Source organism: Symphodus melops (assembly GCF_947650265.1).
Source record: "Symphodus melops genome assembly, chromosome: 1".
Taxonomy (NCBI): Eukaryota; Metazoa; Chordata; class Actinopteri; order Labriformes; family Labridae; genus Symphodus; species Symphodus melops.
Window position 1 is genome coordinate 38263905 of NC_136691.1, and position 27523 is coordinate 38291427.

General features: G+C 42.2%; 1 protein-coding gene across 3 annotated transcripts in view; it reads left to right on the plus strand.

Moving 5' to 3' along the window:
* LOC306821840 (tetratricopeptide repeat protein 28-like) overlaps positions 1-27523 on the plus strand; it is a 160829-nt gene that overhangs the window by 102877 nt on the left and 30429 nt on the right. For all 3 annotated transcript variants that reach the window (XM_079340425.1, XM_079340426.1, XM_079340427.1), the window contains one exon: positions 20447-20954. In XM_079340425.1, coding sequence (XP_079196551.1) covers positions 20447-20954 — 508 coding nt within the window. The remainder of the gene's footprint in view (positions 1-20446; positions 20955-27523) is intronic.

Below are 27523 nucleotides of genomic sequence, written 5' to 3' on the forward strand. Positions count from 1 at the left end.
CTTCTCCCCTCTTGTTCTTCTGAAGGCCCCCTAATCACAGTCATATGTGTGTCACACCACCTGGTCTCCCTCAGAACACACTGAGGCCTGGTGGATCGCTCATTAAGGCCGCTCGGTTGTTTTTGTTCCTGATGTGGACGTTTTATCTGGCCTTTCTGAAGCTGAGGTCACTTCCTAGAGGCCGGGGACAGGATGTTGTTTCGGACTGAATTTCCAGTGTACAGTCTAGTTTGGGAAAAAAAGAGCGACTTGAATATGTGGCATCGTTTCCAGCTCTTCGGTGATTAAGGAATATGAGCCATATGTGGATTTAAACAGCTTTAATTAGAGTATATTGCAGTTACTGAGAATTTCCTGGAGAATTTAATAAAAACATATACAGTCAGATGTTTGATGTGATAAAAGGACCAGGAGGACCATGTGGCTTTGATAGGACTTGGGATGTGGTTTTTGATTCTGTTGAGCTTCAGGTTTTGATCGTATGAAAATAAAAAGCTCAAAGATGTGTGCTTGGTTTCGTGTGTGTGAGGTCAAAAAAAAAGGTGACATGACATGAAAATAAAAAAGTGCATTAAACTAGAGAACCCCATTACGAACAATCAAAATCCTATTGATTCCAAAAAGCATCTGTGGATTAACAAAATGATTCAGCTGTAAACTAAAAATACTGCAGCACTACCAGAGTTACATACATTATGGTAAAGCAAATGTATTTTGTTTCTATGAAAATAGCAATTCCCAAATTTTGCGAGCTTGCAGCTATTTGCAAGCAGTCGTTCATGTTTACTGTAGGTGCACAGACTATAAAAGAAGTATTTTATTCTCAGCTATTAATGCTAACTTACATTATCAATGCAGCTCGTTCAGACTGTCCCCTTCTTAACTGCCCTCCTTATGCCCTCATCATCCCCCGTGTTTCTGATCGCAGCGTCTCCACTTTCTGAGAGTTCTCTTTGCTTGAATTAGCAGTCGGTGATTGTCATCAAGAACACCATTTATTCTCCCCTTTTATTTTTATCGATAAAAAAGGTAATGCTGTTCTTAATCAGTTGATTAGGTAACACATTTTGTATTTCACCAGACAGATACAGACAGACACTTCTAATCACTCTTTGACCAGAAGCTGTTCATTAAATGTTTGTCTCCTCTCACATATTCAGTTTAATCAAGACTATGAAACCCCCAGTCAAATTACACACCTAGCAGCTTCATCACTTGTGTCACAGAAAAAAATCAGTTATTAATGTAATTTATAAATACGATTCATATTCATCTTTTTTTTTTATTTTTATAAAAGCCATATTGATACTTCCATTTTTCCAGATGTCATTAATTCTATTGGTGGGCACATTATTGAAACATAAAAATAAAAATAGGATCTTTAGGAAATAACTTTAAATGTCATTAAGAAAACATCCCCTCATCCCCCAGTGTGGCTTTACGGTATTCATTTTGTTTCACCATGAGCCTTTTTCCTCACGTTAATGCCGACCCATACTGGTACTGATACCATCAGTAATACGAAGTAGTTATGTAATCTGAAGCTCTGGTTAAGCGTAATGCTTCATCTACTCCTCTACAACGGGGAGAACAGGGGCCCCTGTGTGATGAGAGAGCAGAGAGAGACAAAAAACAGAGATCCAGATGAGTGTTCTCCATTAATCCAGAGGCTGCACTGTACCTGGGTCCTGTTAGAAGCCATGCATGAGAGCTCTTTTCATCTTCTCATAACCAGGGGACAAACATCTCTTGTGGTACTGTCTGGCACCGTGCAGCACAAAAGGCAATTCTAGCTTTGGCCACATGCTTGTATAGCTTACCAGCAGACTCTGTGATACAAATAAATCATCCTTAGTCTGACCACTGTACTCCTCTGTAAAGGAGAAGACCAGGAAAAAAAGAAAGAAAATAAAACAGAATAGAAGGCAGAGCTTGAGGAAGGCTCAAAGAGTGAGTGCTCTGTCATCCGCGACTGGGACTGGGAGCTGCGATCCAAACCAGTGAGGTCATAGGCGAGTGTGAAGTTAGTGTTTTCCTTTAGCTTGCTGCCTTTTGGAAATATCTTAAGCAGTTTTTTAGCTGTCAGATACATACACTGCAGATAGAACATAAACATAGTCTATAGTAACTTTAGCTGTGTGTCATTTCCAACTATCATTTTTAACCCAGTTTCCACACCTGGCGAGATCTCAGGCCTGACAGTAACCATCTCAAACAAAGGCCTTCTCTGTCATTGTGAAACAAAGCTGTTAAACAAGGTCTTTACTCTCCAAACTCCTTTAACTGTCCCCTCTGTTTGTCTGTGACGTATTCGTCTTAAATAGTAGGTTTAACTAGAGGGAGGTAACCCCTAATTTGGGGTGTGAGTATCTGGGAGAAACTGAGGCGGGCTGGCAGCATTGGACTCTGTAATTATGTCTTGTGTGATGTTGAAAAGAGTCTACGCTGCTTACTCCCCTAACCCAAAGTGGAAATTAAAGCCAAGATCGGCGAAAAGTACGAGAGATACAAACAGTTCTTCTCTCTCTTATTGCCATTCTCTTTCTTCAACTCTTGCTTTGTTTATCTCTGCTCTCTCTTTGCCTCTCGCTCCATCTGCCAAGTGGAATTTACTCAAACTTTGCCCCCCGCTCCAAAAGTTATGCAGAATGTTTCGTCACTGGTGTTTGTCTTGCTGCTAGTTTTGGGCTGTATGGATATTTCTGGAGCAGAGCGGGTGTAATGAGGCTGAGGGCTGAGAGATGAACCTCCAAATGAGGGGCGAGGAAGAAATCTAAGTGTGGGTGTTCTTCTTGTCAGGGTCAGGGTTTGTCAGCCCTCGAGCAGAGGAGGGGATCATTAGGGAGTCATTACGGTATAGACGTGTGCCTCCACCACCTATCCTGTGCTAATAGGGGATGGCAGGGGGTGGATTTGGCACCCCTGTCTCTTCTCTTTAGCCTGTACAGCTTTTCTGATTAAGTCGACGGATTTGGGGATGATTAGATGGGCTAATTTAGCTGAAAAGCAGGATGGGTGCAGGCGTAGGTGTCCGACTAAATAAAAGGTAACAGCCCTCTATCTCCCTGTGCACACCTCACAGGACAGAGAAGTCTTTGAGTGTACTCAGCTGTTTATATTATCTTCACAATAAAACCACTATGAGCAGTGTTAGCATGTGCAATACCTGCTTCCCCCTTGGACGGAGGCACAGCTCCTGACATGGTGCAGCAGCAAGCCCGCTGTGACTTAATGACACACAGGCTCTCCTCGGCCCAGTGGTTCAGAACTGCTCTACAGCCTCTCACTTAGCCATGAATCATGAGAGATGGACGGCAGGCTTTAGCCAATGGGCCATGACCAGAACTGAGAAACAGGGATTTGTGTGTGCCTGCATTAGTGTGTGTTTTAATGGCGACACACATCTGTGTTCTCATATTTTAAAGTCCTGTTCATGTGTTTGTTTTGGACGAGTTTTCGGTGGGAAATATTAAGGACATTTTGCTTTAGAAATGAGGATCGGTGTAGGAAAAAATGAGATGACTTTTGAAATGAAAGCTTTCTTTGAAATGATTTATTGCTCTTGATTTGATTGTGCGTGTACATACAGTAGGAGTGCGATATAAAGTGCATGAATGTGAGAGTGACGCCTGTGGCTATGATTTGTGCTTGTACAGGTTGCAGTGTAATGGTGTATACACTGACCTACTACGTCCTGCAACATGCCGCTGACCCAGAACATGCTGCCTTGTAGGTTCATAAGCATGTAGGTTCTGTGTATGCACATGTATGCTAACCTTTGTGTGTGTGTGTGCACACTATGCGTTTGGTGCATTGAGGGTGACGCAGCTTTGTGTCTCCCCCAGTGGAGCATTTGGAAGGCTGTCAGAGAGATGAATGACTGCCGTTATATCGACTACTGCCTCTCTGCTGCCTCCGCCCGCTCTTTCTCCTCAGCTGCCCATGCTCCATTTCTCCTTTCCTCTGCCCTTCCACATCACCTCCACTTCCTTTTTTTTTTGTACTTTTCTTTCAATACACCTCTTCCACACTTCTCTGCTAATTCTTTCCCTCTTCTAGACCTGTTTGTCTTATCTTTTTTCAATTTCACAAAATCCCAGACTCTGTTCCCATGTTGTACTGGAGAGTGGCCTTTCGAAAGAGCAGACACATCCCTCTGTCAGAGGATTTTTTTTTTTTTCCTATCAGGGTTGGATTTCCAAATTGGCTGCTGAATGTTGTACAGACTCCTGATTAAAGCATCAATAGTAGTGCATCACACAGGATCTTTATCTAAACACTGCAGGGTGTTGTGGAGATTGAAGAGCTCACAGTTGGGAAGTTGAGTAATTTGTCTTAAATATTACACCTTGTCTATCTTTTACTCCCTTGCTGCTCCAATCAAGGGCGATACAGAGGGACAGATTAGATTACAAATAAACAGTGACATGGTCACAGGAGACTCCTCCGCTCTCTGACATGCTGCCGTGGTGCACTTTATGATTATAGATGAAAACCAGCAGACACAAAGATAGTACTCATCAGAGGGAGGAGGGAATCCAACGGTCTCCTTTGGGGTTCCCACAGCACTGAGGACACTGAGTAGTAATACGCAATAGAGATTTTAATCATTAAGAAAATCAAACGTCCGATCATTAATCTTGGCGGAGGGGTTTGATGTCACACAGCGAGAGGGATGAAGACCGAATGTGCCGACTCATCTTCCCTAGATAATGGCTGACGATAAGGGATGGGTCCCGATTAAAGGTGTCAGCCAGTGGAATTTTAGTTCGCACGGCTTTGATTGAAATGGATTGCATGTCAGTGTAGCCAACTGAGACACTCCCACCTCCATTTCTTCCCTCTGTTCGGAGCAGTCCCATTATAGTTCTCACTTTCTGGAGAGCCTGCAAGTGGCCCAAAGAGACTGGCTAATGTGTTAGCTTTCAACCTGCGTGATTAATTCATTATCTGATCTCATCAGACTAATCCTTATTACAGAGTTGGTGAATCCTTTCTTGTAAATTAAGATTCAGGCCATCAGGGAAATCTAGGTTTTCTTTAATGGTGACCAAAAATGTGTCAGAGTCCAGACTTGGGGCAGACCTCCCGGCTAAACCTAGCTCTCCATCCTCTCTCCCCTCCAGTCTCAGTTCAACCCTGCCTTCATCCAGGCTAGCCAGAGAACCATTTAAAGCTCTGGAACTGCATCCCTTTCTCCAGCCCGATCGATAGTAGAGCTGTCAACAAGACGAATGGAGGCTTTAGGAAGTCCATTTTAATGAAGGAAAAGAAGCGAAGGAAAGAGAGGTAGTTGGGAAAAGGAGCAGGGAGGGTGAAAGACAGAGGGAGAGTAACTGAAGGTAGAAGGGAAGTGAGGGAAAGGAAAGAGGGGACGGGAAAGAATGTGTGTATGTGTTTATTGAACTAGTGTGTAGAATCATGTGTGTACTGTCTCCAGTGACAGGGCTTGGGGAGGGCTGGATGGGGTTGATTTAGCTACAGTAAGACCTATTTCTAGCTCAGCAGTGTGAAATGGCTCCTTAGCTACAGTAACTTGTAAAGCACAGCCCAACACAGAAACCTACATTAGTGGACTGAGGGGATTTCAACTGGCCTGCTCACCGACACCACATCAAGTCCTCTCGCTCATGAATCATGTCAGCGGCTCTGTGGTAAAAAGATATTGTTGTGACAAGGGGGACCTACAAATCCAAGGCAACTCCCTCTACAGCTGCCCTCAACTAACACATTGGCCCGCATCAAAGGATTTGTGTACTTTTGCATTCAAAGAAGCCTTTTTGGGCCGACATTTGATTTGGGACTTTGTTGGTGTTGTAGTTGATTTGTTTAGAGCCTTTAATAGGCATCTTAATAGGCATTCTGATAGCATTTGCCTCATGTCAATATGTAGAAAAGGCTGCATGTTAATTGGTGATTAGGAGGTAAGGTCAGAGGTTAGAAACTGTCAGTGATGAAGTCCAACAATCTCCTCAGGGCTGTGGCCCAACTGGACCCGATTTATCACTCATCGGAGCAATTACTGGATCTGATTAGTCAATGTGACCGTGGAAACGATTTCTGCATATAGTCAAACACCAATTCAAGTCAACAAGTCTAAACATTGAGAGTGTTTGATGCTGGGGTAGGACATTTAAAGTCAATATTGGATTGTTTATTTGCATAATTATGGACTACGTGCATACTTGTCAAAGAGGGGACTGGTTTTCAGATAGTCTATTACAGAATCTACATAAAAATATAGACGGCACCAGCACATGCTAACAGTGCTAGCAAACTAATGGTGAGTTACATCCTGTTACCTGTATGTTCTACTTCAACCATAATGCTTAATAGATTATACAAAATCAACCTAGTTTATAGGATTCATCTCACAGCTAACATTTTTTTAATTGAATTAAATAGCAGTGTCGCCTTTTCTTCGATAAAAGTCAATGTTTCCCATCCAGATATGTTGAATGTTGATATATAACCTGGTCAGTTTACAATTAAAATTTTCTTTTTTTTCCTTTCAGATAAATTAACAATAATAATAATAATAATAATAATAATAATAATAATAAACCAATAGACATTGTTTCAGGACACTTGAATAACACAAGATGCTATACGTGGGCATTTTTTCCTAGCATTTTCCTTTCCATAGTACCTTCTGTCCTTCTGTTTTGAGAAGTAAATCAATGTGGCATTTTGATACCAGGGCTACTGATGATAGTGTCAGCCTTCTCTGACTATTTCTGAGAGAAATCTATGGACTCTATTGATGATAACTAAGTAAGAAATTGTTGATTAAATCATTGCATAGGTGTAACATGCCTGAAATTATTTTTTCAAATGAATGTGCAAGTAATTACCTTTGTACCCTTCTGTTACCATGACATACTTAAATAAAATACAAAATGAAAGTTTCCACTTTAAGTCCATTAACATGTTGCAGTATGTATTGGTCTTTCTCCATTCTCTCATGTCCCTGAAACAGGATGTGTTGTAATGAAATGACCTTCCTCCATCTGTGCGTTCTCTTCCTCAGACCTTTAAAGCATAAAGTCAAAGATAGAAACCAGTTCCTCAACACATGTTCATCTGTAGAATGAAGATGAGCCTGTCCTTAGAGTTATGGTGAAATTCAGATGGCGTAGTGCAGTTTCCCACTGCTCCGTGTTTGGGGGAATGGTTTCTGTATTTCGCTGCAGCGAAGGGTCTCACAGGGACAGAAAGGTCAGCACAGCTACAGGCGTTTGATGTTTGCATTATATATAGCAGCAGCACACTGGGATGTAGTAGACAGCATTTTTGTAGAGTGAGGAAACTGTCTTCTGCAAGACTCTCTGACATCATGCCAAAGCTGGGGATTATAGCTCCTCATTTTGGCTGCACTCGAACCTCCTAACAACTTCTATACACTGAGACTTACTCTCTTTTCTCTTTCTCAATCTGTCTTCTCCACTCTCATCTCCAGCTTTTGTCCCGAGTTACAGCAGTGTCAGCATTCTTGTCCCTATCCAGACCTTCCCCTCTCACTGTTGGACAGCAGCCCTGTGTCTGTCTGTACGAGGAGGTGGAATGTGTCTTTGTGGAAAGCGCACAGTGAAAAGCAATAAAATGGAGAGAAAATACGAGGCCCCAAGTGAGTGAAATGAAAGTACTCCATCTTAGAAGGGACAGAGGCCTACGGGTTCTGCTTATACTTGACCTTGCAGCTCACACAGTATGGTCTCTAAATAACAGTCCAGACAGGCCTGAGCTGGCTACACATCAACCTAAAAGAAAGCTCTTGGAAGTGCTGTCTTAAATCGAAAAAGGGACCAAGTGGAATTAAGGTTGTAAAATATTCAGCAGACGGCTCAGAGGTGTGGTCACTCTGTTACTTTGTTGTAGCAGGACTCAATTTTGTAGTAGTGCTCAATTACAGCCATTGACAAGGTGTGGTTATATCAAGCTGGACACTTCCTGTCCTCTTGTTGCACCATACCTGCACACACAAATATACAAAATACTTTAATGACATAAATGAGGTTTAAAGACTAATGCTGAGGAGAGAGGATTTGGTTTGTGTACATGACTACTTAGCCAGCTCAAAGTCATGTTTACTTCCTTGTGACCTGATATTTGACAATTAATGTTTGGTTTGTATCTTCAGTACAAGAATCTCTGTTTATACTTTTGTTTAACTGTGTGCAATTCTTGCACCTCCTTTAGGCATTACAGTAGATTTTTTACAAATTGTGTTCAATGACATCAACTTATAAACCACGCAGGAATCAATGTCACACACACACACACACACACACACACACACACACACACACACACACACACACACACACACACACACACACACACACACAAACATGTATAGCATACACACAAGCACAACCATACAATGAAATACACACTGGGGGAGAGGGAAACAGTTCATCAAATAGAAGTTCATCTTGATCACACAGGACACAATAGCATAAAGAGGAATAAGCCTTGAATGTGTAAATGTTACTTTTAGGTCAAAGATACGAGGACGTGAGATAAAAAATTAAATATCTGAATACTGATTCAGTGAAGATAATAACACAATTTGCCAAGGGGAATATTATCTCAATAAAGATATAAAGTGGAGTTATAAATGCCTGTAGTCTACATCTCAGGGTTCATAAAACCCAAACAACCATAACAAATCTTTTCCAAGTTCAGTAGAAATGATGACCTTCACTGCAGAAGGGTTTCTGAGAGTCGCAATGTCCCTGCAAACTGGCCATTATTTGTTTTGGAAGTGTTTGATATCAGATTTGTTTCTACAAACTGCCCACAGCTGCTTATGTGGATTACGTTTTGTCATGGTGCTGATGAATTAAGTGTTTGCTGTTTGTGTGTATTGGTGTGTTTAATGAGTCCGGCATCTGTGAATATGTGCACGGGCACGTTTTTGACTTCATCGCCATTCAGAGAGGCTTAGCGTGATTAGAGCGTTGTGATCCTCTGAAGAGTTAATGATGAGAGAAGCAGTAGCTCCACAGAGGCCAATCACACACCATCCTCTGACAGCATGTGGGGGCTTATCTTGCTCTATGTATTGTGCGTGTCTGTCCATGTGTGTGTGCGACTTTGTGCTTACATATGATGGGATTTCAGCTATCATTCCTCACATGCTCGTGTTTGTTATCCTATACCCTGAACACCATTGGAATATGCATGACTCCTTTGTCTGGATGTTTGACATTTGTTTTTTTTTTATGGAAATACAAAGCAGAATTCATAATAATATTTCTTCATTATGCTAGTGAGAGACCAAGATCCAGCAAAGGAGGGGCTCTCTGTACTTTAGGGTCTAGTTCAGGGCCAAAGTCTGTTTCCCCCTCCCCAAACTCCAGGGGACTGACTGACAGGTTTAATGACACAGCCGGGGTTACGGCACGTCTCCGACTCATTTTCGAATGTGATTGAAGTTCGCAGTGGGTAGCTTTTCATCAGTGTTGAGCAGACAAAAGGGACCTTTTCCGTGTTGTCTTTGTACGTGTGTGCAGTTTGTGTTTGCTCATGTGCGCCTCCAGTTCTAAAGGGATGCACAGGAGGACAAAAAAAAAAAAAAAGCCTTTATGGTTATTATCCGAGCTGTGCTGGAATCTCACGTTCCTGGAGATGATGAGTTTTGTATGAGCTTGTCTCTGGTGTGCACTACTCTTGTTTATTGCATGGCATATATACACAATGATGTGCTGGAGAGGGCTGCAAAAAAAGGATTCTTTGTTTGGGTCAGTGTGTCTTTAAACCAAGAGGCCTTTGATTAGTGAATACATTTGCAAACAGCCTGGATCGACAGAATTCAAAAAGAACATTGTCACAGCCTGAAGGACAGTTAAAACGTGATGCAGGATAAGTGAAGTAAAGAGTCTTGTGTTAATCTTAGTACGTGTTTAAGCTAGCATCAAAATACACATTTAAACTAAAACTTCTCAGAAAAATTAACCTTTGGACATATTTCGAATGTTAAGAACTGACTAGAATACCAGACTTGTTTTTTTAATGTATTTATTTATTTTTTTAAAAAGTGGCATATTATTATTTTCCAGTTTGACCCTGGTCCACTCAATTAACATTTAGGAGGCAGAGGTTATGCCCTATATCCTGCAGCCAGCCAGAGACAGTTTAAATACTACTACTACTACTTTTGGGAAGCTGTCATGTCATTCATCTTTTTAATTGTTCTTACTGATAGTTTAAAGTGTTAACTGTTTTTACTTTAATAAGGTACTTTTGTGATTCTGTCTTTTATAACCAGCTCTTAATTTGTTTTCTGGGATTTATAATCAGTCTCCTATTATAAGTTTCAGACCATCTTTCTCTGGGATATTCTCAAGTCCCATGTGGTCTCCTACTGTACATGGCAGTGTGTTATTGACTTGACTGCTCTGTAAACTCTTTCTGTCTTTGGAGCAGTCTGCTCTGCTCTGCTTACAGTCCACCTTAGTTTAGGCCTGTGCCACTGACTGCTGCAGATGTGGGATGAGTCATGTAATAGTTGTTGATGTTGGCTCAGCTGTATTTCAAGCCCCCCTCTTCCTTCTCACCCTTCTTTTTCCCATTTCCGCCCCCTTTTTCTTGCTCCTTTTTTCTCTGCTCCTCTAAACTGGCCCGCCTGCCTTTGTTAAGCACCGGTTAGGCATATGTTATGGCTACAGAGCTTGCATCGTGTCACTTCATGGCAGCGCAAAAGTGGCCTGTGATTGCTCCATCACTCCAGTGTGAAGAGGCCAATCGAACACAGACAGAAATCCACTTTGTTTGAAGCCACAATGCTGTTTTTCCTATCTTTCCTGCTCTTGACTGGAAGAAGTAGATTTTGGGCTTGTGTGTCTGCTTTGAGTCAGCTGACTCTGACTTGCTCGGCATACAAAGTCACCACCCCCATACACACACACACACACCTTCAGCACCTTCCTTTAGCTACATACTTCTCCTCAGTAGGGATTTCAGCAGAGCCAAATATTTCCTTTTTGCACTGGCAAATCCCCCTTCTTACATTGCGTGACCTGAACACAAGAGGCATTCCAGAGAAATCAGGCCTTCAAATTCCAATACAGTCTCTGCAGAGTGTTTAGTAAACATTCCTCTCTCTTTACTCGCTACCTCTTTCTAGCTTTTACTCCTTATTCCCTGAAAAGCCAGTTTCTCTTCATGTATTTTTATTCATCAGAATGTGTTGCTGTGTTTTATCAGAAAGATGTTTTTTAAAATAGCAGCAATACATGTCAGATTGTCGTATCAGTGAACATGCACCTAAACTATCTCGATGGAGATGCCAACTTAATTTGGGGCTGAAAGGCTGTAACAAAAGCCAATCACCCGTCCACTGAGGTTTTTATTCAGCCAGAGGTGAGAGATACAATCAGGGCCCCTGCTAGCAACTATTTACCCTCCCTGTCAATCAGGGTCCTGTGGCGTGTGCTCACAGCTGGAGGCAATGCTGGCAGGTGGCCCATAATATCCTGGAAAACAAGCCTTAAAAGCAACCATTATTTCCAGATCGTCCCTTCCTGTCTCATCCCCATCAAACCCCACGCTATAAACTTAGCTTGCCCTTCATCTCTCATCCGCCATCACCCTTATCTCTCTGTCTGACTGGTCCTCAATGGTCCAATATTCCCTGCAATATTTGCTGTGCTATCCTGCGAATATTGGACTTAAGGAAAATAATTAGAATCTTTTTTTTCCTTTTTTTATCCTTCTTCCTTTACACACACACACACACACACACACACACACACACATTTGAAATGTGTCCCCCCCAGGAGGCAGACATGTCTTGCATTGGACATGGAAAGGAATGTTCCTGGGATTTGGTTTCCATCATGCTGCACTAAGGGAGCTTACCATCCTCATGCTCTTAAATCTCTGTTACAGTGGGAGGTGGTGTGCACTGCACACACGTGGTTTTGCGCATGTGTGTGCATGTGTTCATACGTGCATAATGTGTTCATGGATGTAATAATACAGCCCAGTAGTGAGATCCTCTTTTCGGTCTTTATCAGTCGGACCAGTTCTGTCCGCCTGGGGCTAAAGCAAAGCGCCCAGCGGTTCTGAAAGCATGAGGTTAGTCTGGTGCAGCCTGGTGGTGCTACAGTCCACGGAGTGTTAAGGAGTGGAGGTGCTTTGAAGGGACAGGCCATCTTTTGATGCCACAGAGAGCTGGTCCTGATGCTGTGTTCTGCAGGCTGCCCAGAACAGTAGCCAACCACACCAGGATTGTAATTACATTTGCGGAATAAAAGCACAGAGGGAGGACAAGATTTAAATGGTTTGTGTGCTGGCTGCAAGAGGAACGAGGTTCTTTGGCTCTCTCACTGTCACATCATTGCAGATTTATTCACCCAGCAGAATCAGAGCGTGTTGACAAAGAAGCATAAGGCATGATTGAGCTCAGTATTGAACTTAGAGGTGAGAAACAGGCCTTTTTAATCATGTTTTTTTAATTGGTATTGATATTTCTTAATTTTACAGAAGATTGAACAGACAAAGGAATTATTGAGCTGTACTTGGTGTTGTGAAAAATATTGTATTTTGACTAGGACATATTTAAATACCTTTGTTGTTCAACACAGGTTTTAAGGATTGTTGTTGCTCACCTTTAACTTCCTAAAAGAAGACGAATATTTAAGAAACCCAGCTTTCAAGCTTTTTGGCACGTAAATTTAGCTGAAAGCAAAACACATGATGTGAAAATGTCTTGTGACAACACGAGCTAAGAGTTGCCCATAGATACCTGCAGCTGTGTTTCTGTTTCTAACTCATTATTAGAGCAGAAGTCACAAGTTCATAATGTAGACCTGGAGAGAAACATCACCTCTGTTTAAATGCTGCTGACCTGATACTGATGTCAGAGATTGCGATAGGTGAAAATGAACCACATAAGAACGTTTTTGCTCATCCACTATGAGAGATAAGGATGATGGTGGAGTGTGACACAGCACATACTGCAGGTAATATTGGCTCTCTGAGAATGTGCTGTGCCAGTAGTTCTGCACGGTTCAGACTTTCTTGATATTGAAAGAAAGGAATGAGAAGGGGAGAAATTACATCCAATGGACTTGTTAACTGAAATCTGATTAGGTCCAAACCTTTTAGTTATGAGTGGTATGCTGTTTCTGATTTATTAGAGAGCGGTACAAAAGCTGTCTCCTCAAAGAGGACGGTGAAGTGCTGAGAGTCGGACATTTGGTTGTCACTCTTCATTTCTGTCATTGTGTCAGGCTGCTCCAGGCCTCAGCTCATATTGATCCGGGTCCTCAGACCTTAACCTCTCCCCCCCTCCTCCTCTCCTCTCCTCTCCTCTCCTCTGCTCTCCTCTCCTCTCCTCTCCTCTCCTCTCCTCTCCTCTCCTCTCCTCTCCTCTCCTCTGCTCTCCTCTCCTCTCCTCTCCTCTCCTCTCCTCTCCTCTGCTCTCCTCTCCTCTCCTCTCCTCTCCTCTCCTCTCCTCTCCTCTCCTCTCCTCTCCTCTGCTCTCCTCTCCTCTCCTCTCCTCTCCTCTCCTCTCCTCTCCTCTCCTCTCCTCTCCTCTCCTCTCCTCTCCTCTCCTCTACCACCAGGCAAATAGATTTTTTTTGTCTTCCACTGAAAAGATTGGACTCTGTAGTTTTACATGTCAGGCCTCATTTGTCCAGCTGTGTGGGCTGACGGGGACAGCGCCTCCCATCTCTGGCCCTCCAAAATGCCCTTGAATAGCCCTGCACTCCTGCGTCCTTGGATTGACTGGCTGGCTTCCTGCTGAATGCTGTCAGATGCACAGTTGAGCCCTGGAAGCTTTGCTATATTTGGCACTGTGTCCTCAGACCCAGCAGGGGACCATAACTACGGCATATTAGCTGATAATGGATATACACTGAATGATCAGAAGTTGAATCCTTTCAAATTAAACTTAAAAGTCTTATTTGTTTGTGCCACATGCAAAATCTATTTTCCTTCCGTGGATAGAGAGATTTCAGCTGCCAACAGGTTGCATGATTTTCAGTAAATTCATTTCTAACCCCATTCAGATGTGTCACTTTAACTGCTCCGAACCAGTATTAGTGTTTAAAGAAGGAGTTATCCATCCTTTGCCACATTATGCATCGCTCTCTACTTTGTCCCCAGCTTGAAGCTTTGCAAAGTGGCAAACCTTGATGTTTACCTCCTGGAATGACTTTCAAACACCACTGTGATTTCCCCTTCTGTCACTGCAAGGTCTCTCAAGAATTGATTCCTCGCACCAGCAGGCATCACACAGCTTTGTCCGTGGAGATTTGACTTTAGCACAGAAATAAACAGCAGCCCCTTGCAGCCCTTCAAGGCTTTGCTCTGATTTGGAGTACATTAAGATTCATTCACAGTGCCCCCGCTTCCCTTGGCGTGTCACCACTTCTATTTCCTCTCAACCAGACTTTAGATTCACGTGTTTATATCAGAAGGCAGGAGGGTTGTTTTTTCATTTGAACAATGCTGACATCCTGTCACAGGGGACTGAGGTGGGGGCTGGAAAGGTGGAGTCAAATCCTCCCTCATTTTTTTCCTCACTTCACATTTGGTCATTTCTCCAAGCCTTGTTTTGTCTGGTTTTGTGTCTCCCCCCCCCCCCCCCCCCACACACACACACACACACACACACACACATCAACATTGCTTGAAGAGAACAGTCTTCAGGAGGAATTTCCAGTAACACCAGTGGAGATTGTCAGGTTCAATTTCATTTTCTGCTTCTTGTGTTTCTTCCTCTCGGCTGCTTGTTTGCTACCAACTTGCACAATACTGCCTGGAATAAACACCCATGCACATTATAGAGCGAGGATGCCCAAGTGACATGCAAAAATACATGCAGATGCAAAAATGTGGCACACACACACACACACACACACACACACACACACACACACACACACACACACACACACACACCTCTCAGAGACCACACAGCTCTGGGATACATTCCTTATTTCTGTGTCCCTGTGTAAGGATGTGTGACTTGATGTGTGCTGGGTCTCTGGAGTAACCACAAATGATCCACCATTTGCCCGAAACCACAGCAGAGACACACAAAAAAATACATTTTCATTTGCTTTGCCTCCAGCACAGCATGTCTGTGTCTTTAGCTTCCTCCCTGTAACGCTGCATGGCTGTTACCGTGTTCGTGTGCTCGTTTCTGACCAAAATGTATGTGTGGATCTGTATGTGTGTGTGTGTGTGTGCCTGTTTGAGCAGCAGACTGTCTCACAGACTGTGTAGTCACTGTCACGAGTGCCCTTACCCACAGCTTGACCTTTAGTGACAATCAATCCTTTGTGAGTGTGTCCTGTGGAGGCTAAAGGAATTATCAAGCTACAGGACCTCTGGCGTCATTTATCTACATGCTGGAGGTCACTTAGGTCACAGAAAACAAGTCGCTCCTCTAGTATCTCGCCACTGTTAATAGATCACGTTAGCTCTGATGATTGATTAGAGAATCTGATTAACAGCAGAGCAACTTATGAAATCTGTGTTGTTTTTTTTCTACTGGAACAAAATAAACAGTTGTTTTCCCCAAAATAACTTGAGGATGCGGCCAGTTGTGCACTGATTTGGGATCAGGATTTCTTACTGTTATGAATATCCTTTCAGAGTTTGGAAAATCAAAGAGAAAGGGGCTATAGTTTGGTCCCAAAGTCAAATTCAAATTGGCCTGTGGCACGCTTCACAGTAACATTAAACTCAATCCCTCTATGTATATACATGTATGTGATTTTGTGTACGAAAGAGAGCGATCAGGCACAGCTGTACTTGCCCTCGCTTGACAGAGCAAAGCATTTGTCTGCTTAGAAAAGCAGAAGGTTTTGATATGGCGGAGAGGCAGTCATTTGGCTGATCTAATGGAGGCTCCCATAGGATCCATATCTGTGTGCATACACCGAGCCGGTGAAGAGAGTGCAGTATACACCCATAAAACTGGCTGAATATTTAATCACTCCCCACCCAGCCCCCAGCCTCTACACTGACATCAGCGGCATACCTCCTCTATCACACTACCCTTTCTCTCTCTCATTTACACATATGCACATACATGCTTTTTTTTTTCGCTGCACATGCTCACACAGAAAACAACATGCGCCTCTAGGAAGCATATTTCCTGCTTCTTTGAGAGCCTCTCTACCTTGTCTCTGAAGTTGAGATGTTTCCTTTTTTGTCAAAATGCATCCCTGCAGGTGAATTCAGATCTTAAGACAAACTCGCCTAGGGGATGTCTCCAGTATTCTCTCCTCTCATCCTTCAAACACAATCTTTCCAGTACCCTTTTATCTCCCCCCCCCCGAACACCCCGCTCCCTCCAGTGAGCGGTCTGTTTCCTGCCAGCCCGCTTCTGTTGCTGCCTGAGCCCAGCTCGTTAAAGGAAACACTGGAGCATGGTCCTCCTCACCTTCCCTCTGCACTGCCTTTTAATTAGACAGCTGTTTGTGTGTGTGCGTGTGAGAGTGCGTGTGTGTGTGTGTGTGTGTGTGTGTCTGTGCAGTGGATTAAATGGTTGATGTATGTGTGTTTGTATGGAGTGTTTTCCGTCACATGAGTCATCTTTTTGAAGTGATTGGTATCACAGCAGCTTGTTTGTTTCTCTGATGTTCAACCCAGACTTTTAATAGTAGCGTGTACTCAAACATACGCCATGCAGCTTTTGGACGCAGACATTTTTCCTTTTCCATAGTTGCTCAAATTTGGCTATTTTTGTTGTTGAAAAGCTGCAATGAATAAATGAGCTACCATCTCAAGTAATTTACAAGTTGTTTTAGTCAATTGTCAGGTAAAATCTTACAAAAAAACGTCTTATTCTGTCGTCTTGGAATGAAGACTTCCTTCACAGTTATTCAGAGCAAAGAGGTTTGAAGATATCACCTTGGCTTTTCACTGTAGTCTTACAATCTTTCCTGCAAATTTTTTATTGAGCGATCTAAGTCATTTTTTTTGTTTGTTGTATTTTAAAGTGTGTTTTGTGTTTTTGTTCGGCCAGATTCAAGTTGAAACACCGACTTTAATATGAATCTTCAATACTTTCTTTTAGATACTGATAATAAAGTAATTCTAGCAGAATGTACCGTCAATTATTTATCATACGTCTACATTCCTTCAACCAGTCCTTTCCAGACTAAGAGCTCAACATGTGGATTGGTACAATGAAAGACGGGCTTGTTCCCGCCTCAGTGCTAATAAAATCAAACCTGTTTTCCAGAGTGACTCGTCTCCTCTTCAGTATAATCCCATTAATGGCACTTTACTGAAGTAGTGGCTGCCCTCCTCTACTGCAGGACATGGCTTTTGGACAGAGGGCAAACTGTGAGCTCTTTAACACCTTACACCTCCTCAAGTCTGAATCCCTCTGCCTGTCTCCCTCTTATCATAGGACTTATCTGAAGAGCTTATTTGTACACTTTTCCATGATTTTATTTGTCGCTTTCTTTCCACTCAGAAGCAGATGCTGTCCCAGTATTTATGAGCGTACCACTGTTAGTCTTTTCGACGCAGACTGTATGCTGTAATCCAACCATCCACGTCACCATGACAACCAGGCTTGTCCCATAAGCCTTGCCAGTCTGTGATGATAGCCTTGGTTGTTTTGAGGAATATCAGAGCTTGTGGGTCCAAACTGAAAGATGTTTATTTTTTTATTTTTTTTGCAGGGGGGGGGATTTTCAAAGGCATCTTCACACAGCTGCAGGGAGTGACATAACCACAGAGCCCCACACAACAGAGCAGTGGTTGGCAGAAATAAAACACACCAGGGGCTCAGAGTCACAGATCTTGCTCTGCTGTATGACATAAGGGGCTAAATATGCTAAGTACAATAAATTACCTCTAGCATGTTCTATGAAAGCAGCCTTTTCTCTAATGTGCTGCAGAATATAAACATATTTAGCAGAGGAGGCTGACAGAGGAGAATCGCCGAGGAATCTTAAACCGGTGTCCTTGTCAGAGGAAAGGGATGGAATAATGTTATTGGAGCTGAGCATTTCTGATTAACATGTCATCACTGCCCTCCCTGTCGCCTCCCCACTCCTTCTCTCGCTCTCTCACTGGCAGAACTAGTTTACCTTTCATTAGGAGACCCTCTGTGCAAAATGTGTTTGCTGATAAGAGCCAGCGGTTTATCAACAGTTTATAAAGCACGGCGTAAGGATTAATCAAATCAGCACACATCCTGAGAAGGGCTGGACTCTGTAAACACAATCAGATCTGACTCCACTGACGAATTGAGAGGACTGTGGGAGAGAAAAAGAGAGCAAGAACAGGGGAGTAGATAAGTGCTGAAAAGAAATGGAATCAAATTAGAATGAAGTCGGCAGAAATTATAAATTTTGGGCAATTATTTCTCTCCCAGAAGGAATGTTATTCTGCGATACTGGGGGGGGGGAGTGGAAATGAGCAGCGGTGGGAGAGGTCTGCAGTCAGAAATGAGGGAGATATGGTGCCAGTGTCTGTCCCTGAGCCAAACACAGTGCCTCCTCTGTGCCTGGCAAGGCTGGCTCCTCATTATCAGCCTATCTTGGCTCCCATCTGAGGAGAAAATGCAGCGTTGCAGTCTCACTTTAGAGGGACACTGATCACAAGAGCAACTCATCTCAACTGGAGAACGATTGCTCTACTCTTTCTCACTTTCTCTCTGCCTGCGTCTCCCACTGCAAAAGCTCGGAGGCAGACAGAGATGAGGAATCCTGTCTTTTTTTTTTTTTTTTTTGCTCTGAAAAGTGGAAGTTTGAGTCAGAGAGATGGAGCGAAGCTTCAAAAGGCACATGTAATTGAGCAGCCCTAGATAGGCTATCTGGGAACATGAAACAGCAACAGTTGTGACGGAGGGTAATTGCCTCCCTGGGCCTGTATAATGCCTTGTCGAGTCTTTAAACTTGAGCAAACTGCTGGAAGTCCTTATGTCAGCAGGTAATTGGTTCCAGGCACCAGCAGTGATTTGAAATAAAGGAGGAGAGGTAGGTGGGGAGTTTGTGTGTGTTTAGAAAAAAACAAAGTATGAAAGATTCACAGCAACAATACTTTATGAGCGTCTTCAGGAGGGTTCTGTTGTATTGATTTTTTCCCTTAACAATGTGTTCCTGTTGTTCATTTATTCAGAGAGCTCAATATTTTTATGATGTGCAGCTGAAGCAAAGTGACTCTCTTCTGCTCTATGTCTCAGAGGAAGTGATGTAAATGATGACATCACGGCGTTTCTGTCCATCTGCGTGGAAACAGATCTGCCCTCACAAACACACGAGGCATCAGGTGAACACTGTGTGTGATGAGAGACGTGTTAAAGGACAACAACACTTTCCTTGTGCTCACGTCCTGAAACAGAAGATGGAGACGTGATGTGACGTCCTCGAAACCCTGCACCAAGTCTACGCAGAAACTTTTTATTAGTGTGATTAAAACTGTTCATCGGTGCATATCTTCAAATTACATCATTGAGTGTTTGTTGGTTAATGTGGATCATTTTAAAGATGGTAGATTATATGCCTTATCTCAAGCCCAACACAAGTAACAGTTGCAGGTTTGGTAACTGTCGCTATGTAAACTGCAGTCCAGCCCACAAGATGACCCAGGTCAAGGTGGTCAGTGCTATGGCCTTCCCAGTCAGGTTGTCTGTCCTACCTCCTGGACTGCATCCAACCCACTTGCTGGCAGGAGGTTGCAGAGTGGGACTTCAAGAAGGAGAAGCTGTACTGGCTGATGCTGCATGATTAATTGAACATCTGTGCGCACAAAAACAGCTGACCCCAATTCTCAGCTGTTTACCCTCTGTATAAACAGCTAATAAGCCTGCAGTGAATGTGTCACACGAGAGGGTCAAGACGTCTTCTTCGATCTTCTTTGTTTTGCAGATGAAGGATGTTTCCAGTGTAGTTTTGTTTTCACAGGTGGACAGCGCTTGATGAAATGGATGATGGAGTGGATGTTACACAGAGTGTTGTTCTCTCTGCTTTTAGCTCGGGAGGTCTTGTCAGCAGTCAGTCAGTTTACCCCCCACAGCTCTGGTGTGAAGCTAAACTCTCTCTCCTCTGCCTCCTGATTAGCCGTCTCTTTGTTCTGTTGGTGGTAGCACGCCATGACGCGTGATTGCAGCGGGCAAACTGAGGGCTTTAAAACAAGCCTGCTGCTGTGCTGATCTGCATTGCACTTTACCCCTTTCATCACTTAGCAAGGATGGAATCAAATCAGGTTTTGTTTGTTGTTAAGTCTTTGAGCAGTAAGGGTCCTAAGAGATTTGGGAAATGGATTTTGTTTTCAATTTGACGTACAGTACTTGGTACTGGCTAAAGGTTTTGGATGGGAAATATTTACTACAAACACAACAAAATGATTCCCTGTTAACAAAATGTGGCTTTAATTAAAGGGTTATTTTCTCCATTTGCCTGTAGTTTAATACCTGATTTTTTATTTACCTCCTGTGTGTCTTTCTCTCCCTCTGTAGGCTGCTTCAATGGCGCTGAGCAGCTTGGGCCATGTATACACAGCCATAGGGGACTATCCAAACGCCCTAGCCAGCCACAAGCAGTGTGTCCTGCTGGCCAAGCAGTCCAAGGATCAGCTGTCAGAGGCTCGTGAGCTTGGAAACATGGGGGCCGTCTACATCGCTATGGGAGACTTTGAAAATGCTGTCCAATGCCATGAGCAGCACCTGGGCATCGCCAAGGCCCTGGAAAATAAACGAGAGGAAGCTCGGGCATACAGTAATCTAGGCAGTGCCTACCACTACCACCGTAACTTTGACAAGGCCATGTCCTACCACACGCACGTTCTGGAGCTCGCCCAGGAGCTGGAGGAAAAGTCCATCGAGATGAGGGCGTACGCAGGGCTGGGTCACGCTGCTCGCTGCATGCAGGATTTGGAAAGGGCCAAACAGTACCATGAACAGCAGCTGTCTATAGCTGAGGGTTTGAAGGACAGAGCTGCAGAGGGGCGGGCCTCTTCCAATTTGGGTACGTATGCAGACTACTAACCGCACTATAATGACTGCTAAAAATCTTATACCATGAATGCCAAACACTTGCCATATGTTTATTGCAGATTATTTGCTTTCGCAGAACCATTATAGCAGAGAAGAGACAGAATAAGAATTGGTTTAATGTCATGAAGGGTGACACTCAAAAGGAATTAAACTTGATATTTTGGTGCAAGAACAATGACCACAGAGGTAGAATAAGTAAAGGCTAATCAACAGCAGTACAAGTTTATACGTTTAGAAACCCTCATCATATATTTTAAACACCTTGGGGAAAAAAAGACAATAGTATTGTTGAATTACAATAAGATGTGTTATATTGATATAACATATTGTGATATATTGTCATGACTGAGAACCTATTAGATTTGTTTCCCTTTATTACGACAGAACAAAGAGAGAGACAAAGGAAACTCTTTTTAACGTGTGTATAATGCTGCACTGCTGTAAACATGTAGGCCTTTAGTGCTTTGTTTTCATACTTTGTTTTTGACAAATCTGGATAAATTCAGTTTTATGTAAAGCTATGTAATGCCTATTCTAAGCAACATGCAGTCAGTAGTTTCTTTGTTGTTTTATAACTACTACTCTATATGAGCTCTGTGTCTACGCACACACAGGTAGAAGTGTGTACCTAGACTCACAAGGAGGGGCTGGTATGCAACAATGGGAAGTAAGGGTGCCTGTGAATACAAAATGTTGACGTACTTGTCTACCTTGGAACCATGAGTGTGCAAAACAGAGTGTGGAATGGAGACTTTAGTGTCATAGTTTGAAGCATATCATCCAAGCAAGAAATTGTGTAGTTCATTTGAAGTAAGAGGGCATTGTAAGTACTGTGTGTCTTTAGCTTCTAGTTAATGGGATGAAGAAAGTCTGGTTTGTGAAATACATCCATTCTTGTTTTTCGGAGACCAATGTGTCAACATGTATGTTATAGTTGGACTGTCTGCAGTAATTATTGATTGTTAGGTCAACATTAGAGTTTTTAGAGGTCTTTTGATGCTGTACTTGATGTATCATGAAAATTAGGCTGGCACGGACACAAATCCAGTTACGGTCATAGCTTCATTGGGCCATTTGATTAGAGAAATGTCCCTGTCCTAGTATACAAGAACCAGGGAAGAATAGATTCTTTGACTGATGTACATGTATATCCGACCACACTAGGACTTTCTTTTTGATGACCCTGCAAGCAAGCAAGTTAACAAGAAGCAAACTGGTTAAATGTGGAACATACTGTAACTACACTTTACTTCTGATACAAATGTAATGCACTCTATCCCTCTAGCATATGGTGATATCCAAAGGCTGATGACAATGTGACTTCCACTATGCTACCTGTTTGTGCTGTTTGACTGTCAGGTCAACCATTAGGAACTATCGAGCATGTATAAAAAACTCCTAGGCCGGTTTGTTTCTGAGGCAAGAGTAAATTATTATGCCCAATTAGTAAATTATGTCCGCATTATCTAGATGTGTTACTCAAACTTCAAAAAAATGTGACTAAGTAAGATTTCAGTCGTCCTAACGTGTTCAAATGCATTTTAAAAGCCAGATTTAGTCAGACTAAGACAATACATTTTGTAACTGCATGTAGACATACTAAATGTTTGAATGTATGTGTGTATGATTGAATAAAAACAGGTTTATTGTCAAGTACATTTATAAAAACAAGGAATTAGACTTGGTGTGTTGGTGCAAAAACAATCAGCACCGGTAGAAGAAAAAGGTAAAGGGCTATAAAAACAGCTGTACTCCTCTTGTCAGGGAGCTTAAATAAAATAAGTAAAAGTCTATTTTATATTTAACACGGAGAAGAGAAAAAGAGAGAAAAGTTTCCTGTCTGACCTTTCTATTATAGCGATACAGTATTCGAGCTTCCATTTCCTGCTTGTGCTTTTGCCATGCTGCTGGCTACATTCATGTATTTATCTTAATGTTAATGAGCTGGTTACTTGTAGTTGTTTTTACGAGATTTAATTTTAGTAAGAGCAGAGTGTTTTATTATATTTATTCAAAGGCCAGCAGTACATTAATGTATCATCACTGGTTTTAAGGTGCAGTATTTAAGGATTGCACCTTGTTCTACAGTAAACAGTGTCTCGTCGCTTATAGAAATTTAAGCAGTGCAGTGTGTCTGCATGGGAGCCAGAGAAGAAGATGGTGCATGTTAGAGCCAGCAGTTATTTGTGAGTTCTATGGTGATTCATTGCCAACATGTAGCGCTAAACCACCATGACCCAATTTGCGATTTTTCTATGGAAATCTTCATATATCTCTGCTCTGCATTCACCTTCACACTTACTTTGACTTAATTACTTCTTAAGATTGAAATGGTGTTTAGATAAATAGAAATACGATTGCATGGGGGAAATTGAATATATGATCTGGACACTTAGATTGAAACCTACACATAAAAAGTGCAAACCTATTGCCCCTTTCTATAATCCAATGTTTTACAGCAGCATCCTGTTAAAATGAAATTATCACAGTGGTAAATAACCTTGCAGAGTCTTCAAATACAGTAATGACAGGAACCTGGGGATAAAGAGCCCCCTTTGGATATGCATTACCCCATGAGATACATGTAAGGCCATTTCTCCTGCATTTAACCGAGCAATTATCAGCTACACTGGCTGACTTATGATAGCCATGAAGAAAGTAGTAAACCTGTCTTTAATGGACAACTAAGAGGCATAATAGGTCCTCCTTGATGATTTATTCTTTAACCTAATGTGTAAAAGTGTGAAAGTAGAGAGCCGGGTTAATCATCCAAACATAAATTGAAGTCGTCCTTTGACCGGCCTAATGGTCGCACATCGTGGAAAGCTCTCAGCACCAACACATACCTGATTCTAAAGGGGAGCTGGTGACTGCTCGTCATAAATTAGAGGATTTAGTGAGAACATTTTATGATCTTACAGCACATGAGAGCTTTATCACAAGTGGGAACTACATGTCAGACAGTAAATGTGTTCCTATCTGTAGTGTGATTGCCAATTTGATGGTTTGTATTTATTATTAGTTGCAACATTAAAGACATCCAGCAGGAGCTTTTTGAGTGGGTGCAGGAGCCTGTTGCTCCCTGGAGACAAGATAGACAAGCTGAAGCATCATGTGGATTCTGAACCTCCTGACATCCAGTAAAACTTCCTGTCCATCTCAGTGCTGCCATATCTTTTGGAACTCTCCTCTTTCTTTTAGTTTTTGATGCCTTCCTCTCTCACACTCTATTCGTCTCCTTCTTCACCCCTACTGATTGTAATCTGCAGCTGTCAAGCTCCCAGTAATTGAAACTGACTTGATGAATCGCTTAATTACCTTTAATAGCTGATTCAAGAGGAGCTGAATAATGAAGATAACAGAGAATGAAGTGGAGGTTGTGGACCATCAGTCTGTAATTGCCCTATTGTTGTTGTTGTTGTTGTTTTTGTTTTGAGCAGTGGGGTGTGCGTTGTTATTCCGTCATCAACGCCCAAAAACCTGCTTAGCAGAGGAAGATAATGTGGGCTAAAACTAACAGGATGTTGTTTGGGACTTCAAATAATGCTGTTGCACAAAGAGGGGAAGGATGATGGAGTGAAGATTAACGAGCAGTGATAAAAGAAAAGAGACACTGCGAGAGATGGGAAGGAGAAGCTGCAGAAACAGGAAAGAAGAAACTTTTATTATGCCCTCTCAGCTTGTCGTTAATGGTGCGTGCAGTGTGGGTGGAGCAGCAGCTGACATGGCTCAGAGGTACTGTTGTATCGAGATGGCCATGCTTTAATATCTAACCACGATGCCCAGCGGTACAAGCAGCCCTGGCTCAGCACACTCTGACCTATAAAGGATATGAAAATGTTGCATTCCAGCCCCATTTATTATTCATTAATTGGCTAACTTACCCCCTAGTCAGCAATATTTAATATCTGAGAGAGGGCTAAAGTGGTGGGTTCCTATGTAGTTCACATTTCTGGTATTCATGAAACAGAATCTAAATAGTATTATTTCCCTTTGCATTCCACTTCAAAGAGACTTTGAATGAGTTTGTTCCCTTGCCTTTGTGTTTAAGCCTGCTTGTTGTGCTCGATCCACACCTCCTCCTATGACCATATGTCCTAAAGAAGTCACACAAACTGTAGCCTCCAATAAGTAAGAAGGTGCCAGAGTAACAGTTCTAATTAAGCATTTTTTCCCCTTCTTTTTATCCAGCATCCCTGGGGAATCATTTCTGCTGATGCTTACAAAAACAATTCAACAGAAAGAGGAAAACAACAGGAAGAAGAGTTCCCAGAACTACACAGATCCAAACAATTCTGTCCATGATAATCAGTATTTAGATCTCATCAGTTTCATTGAAAGAAAGAGAGCAGAGGCTCTGTATAAAATTAGTTTCAGACCTTTTATGCTAACCTCATTTCACACTTGCAGCTTTTTTCCGTTTAGGGGTCATGTGGGAATGAGCACTGGAATTTACATTCCAGAAAATCAGTTGTGGAAATCGGCTTTGACCAGACATCTGATTACCAGGTTTTGTAACATGTCTGACTGAGACATTGTCACACATGATTTATATTTTTGATAGGTCATGTTGGCTCGCAGGTTGTGATTAAAAAAAAAAAAAAGAAACACTGACCGGGAGATTGTGAGCTCTAATGTATCTAATCTTGACAGGAATTATGTCACAATTCCCTTTTAAATAGATGTTACGTAACCAGGCTGCATTATAATATAATTAGAAAATTAGATATACACCCTTTTTCATGAAAGATAACAACATAAACACATGTTGTTATATGTTATAACAACAAACAAATGCACATAAATCCCATACCTTCTTCTTAACTGATTTCAGATTGTTCACAGCAGAAACAGACAGGGAGCAGACTCCCCTGGGGCCCTGAGGCACAGAGATTAGTCCATTTTCTACATAATCCTCTGAAAACAAAAGTAATTGTAAATATATTAATAGTCTGACTAGAAAAGGAGCAGGAGAGGGCAGAATTTATAGAGGAATTTAGTCAGCCTAATGGCCCAGACAGGATGAATACAAGCTCGCTGTTTGGAGGAAGACAGCGAAGCAGCCTAAAAAACGTGTAAAAAGTGAATTCTACTGAGATTAGTGACATCTTAAACTCACCATTAAGGAACAGATAAAGAAGAGGCAAGATGGGAGTGGGATTTTTAGGATGTCACTCGTATGTTACTCTGCATGAGAGGACTGTGTTAGCTTGTTGATCTTTGCAGCCTGGCCCCCAATGTCTGTTTGTTGGAAAAGCAGCAGACGCTCCCTGCCTCCCCCTGCATGGCCCCCTTCAATCTCCTCTGCCAGAAACTGGACTAGAGGCCCTGTAGAGCACACTTTCCTCCCTGTCTCTGTGCTTACACTAACATTTAGCTCATTCTATGCAGTTATTATTCTACTCACTGTGGAGCTATTAATTGAAACAAAAGAGCTGTATCAGTGTTTTGTGTTGAGCAACGGTGGCCTTTTTTCACTAACTTCAGTATGAAATTTGATCTGTTCCCAAACAGTGAGGTAACTGTGCAGTACAAAAAAAAATAAGGCAGAACTTTGTTAGTGAAAGTGGTAGGTGGAATCAAATGTCTTGGTCCTAGACAGCACTGCGACAGCTGTTTTGATGAGCTACAAAAACAGATAAGAACAACTAGTTCTGCACTCTTTTTGTATGTTTCTGTATGTAGACCACCCATCCATCTATCCGTGGCTTGTCCTTTTTTATCTTCCCCCTTCCTGTCTCTCTGTCAGTCAGACTGTAGAGGATGTCTGTGTCTGCATGGGAGGATTTGCTACCTTAAGCCCAGCTCCACCCCTTCCCCTCCCCCTGCAGACCCCAGAACTATCCAGCGTCAGCTCACTACTTCCCCCAACAGATCATAACATACAGTATTGTATCACCCACAACTCATACTGCTCACTTAAGACACTTTGCATAACATAATGGATTTTTTTAACCTCCATTCAACCTTTTTTAGAGAAATTATTACACTAGATTTTCCCGTAAAGTAATCCCGTCAAGTAATCCCCTATAATATGACCATATATACTTGTTATGAAGCTTTTTAATCTAGCCACTTTCTTTCACTGGCATTTCTTATACCACACTAGTGGAGTGCAATTATTTTTCTTTTCTTTATGGTTTAAATGAAAAAGAAAAAGGAACCTGAGAATATACTCAAAATTAGACTTGTGAAAAGCGTTCTACCTTTTCCTTTTAGTGTGGCATGTTATTCATTCTACACCGTATGGTAATACCGTCCAGGCTTTTTGGCGCACATTGATACAGAGACGCATGTTATTCCATTTGTAATAAACCATACTCATTTCAAAGCAGCATTTTCAGCCATGAGCTTTTTAAATACTTTAACTGTTTCAAGATTATCTTGTAAATGTAAAACAAATACAGAAGTACTGAACTATGTATACACTCTTTAGTGAGGTGGAATGTTTTTCAATTCTGCCAACTTCATTGGAATTTCCTTCAAAGACTGACTGCCATGTTTTGTATTTCACTCATGCCAATCTACCCCAGCTGAGGT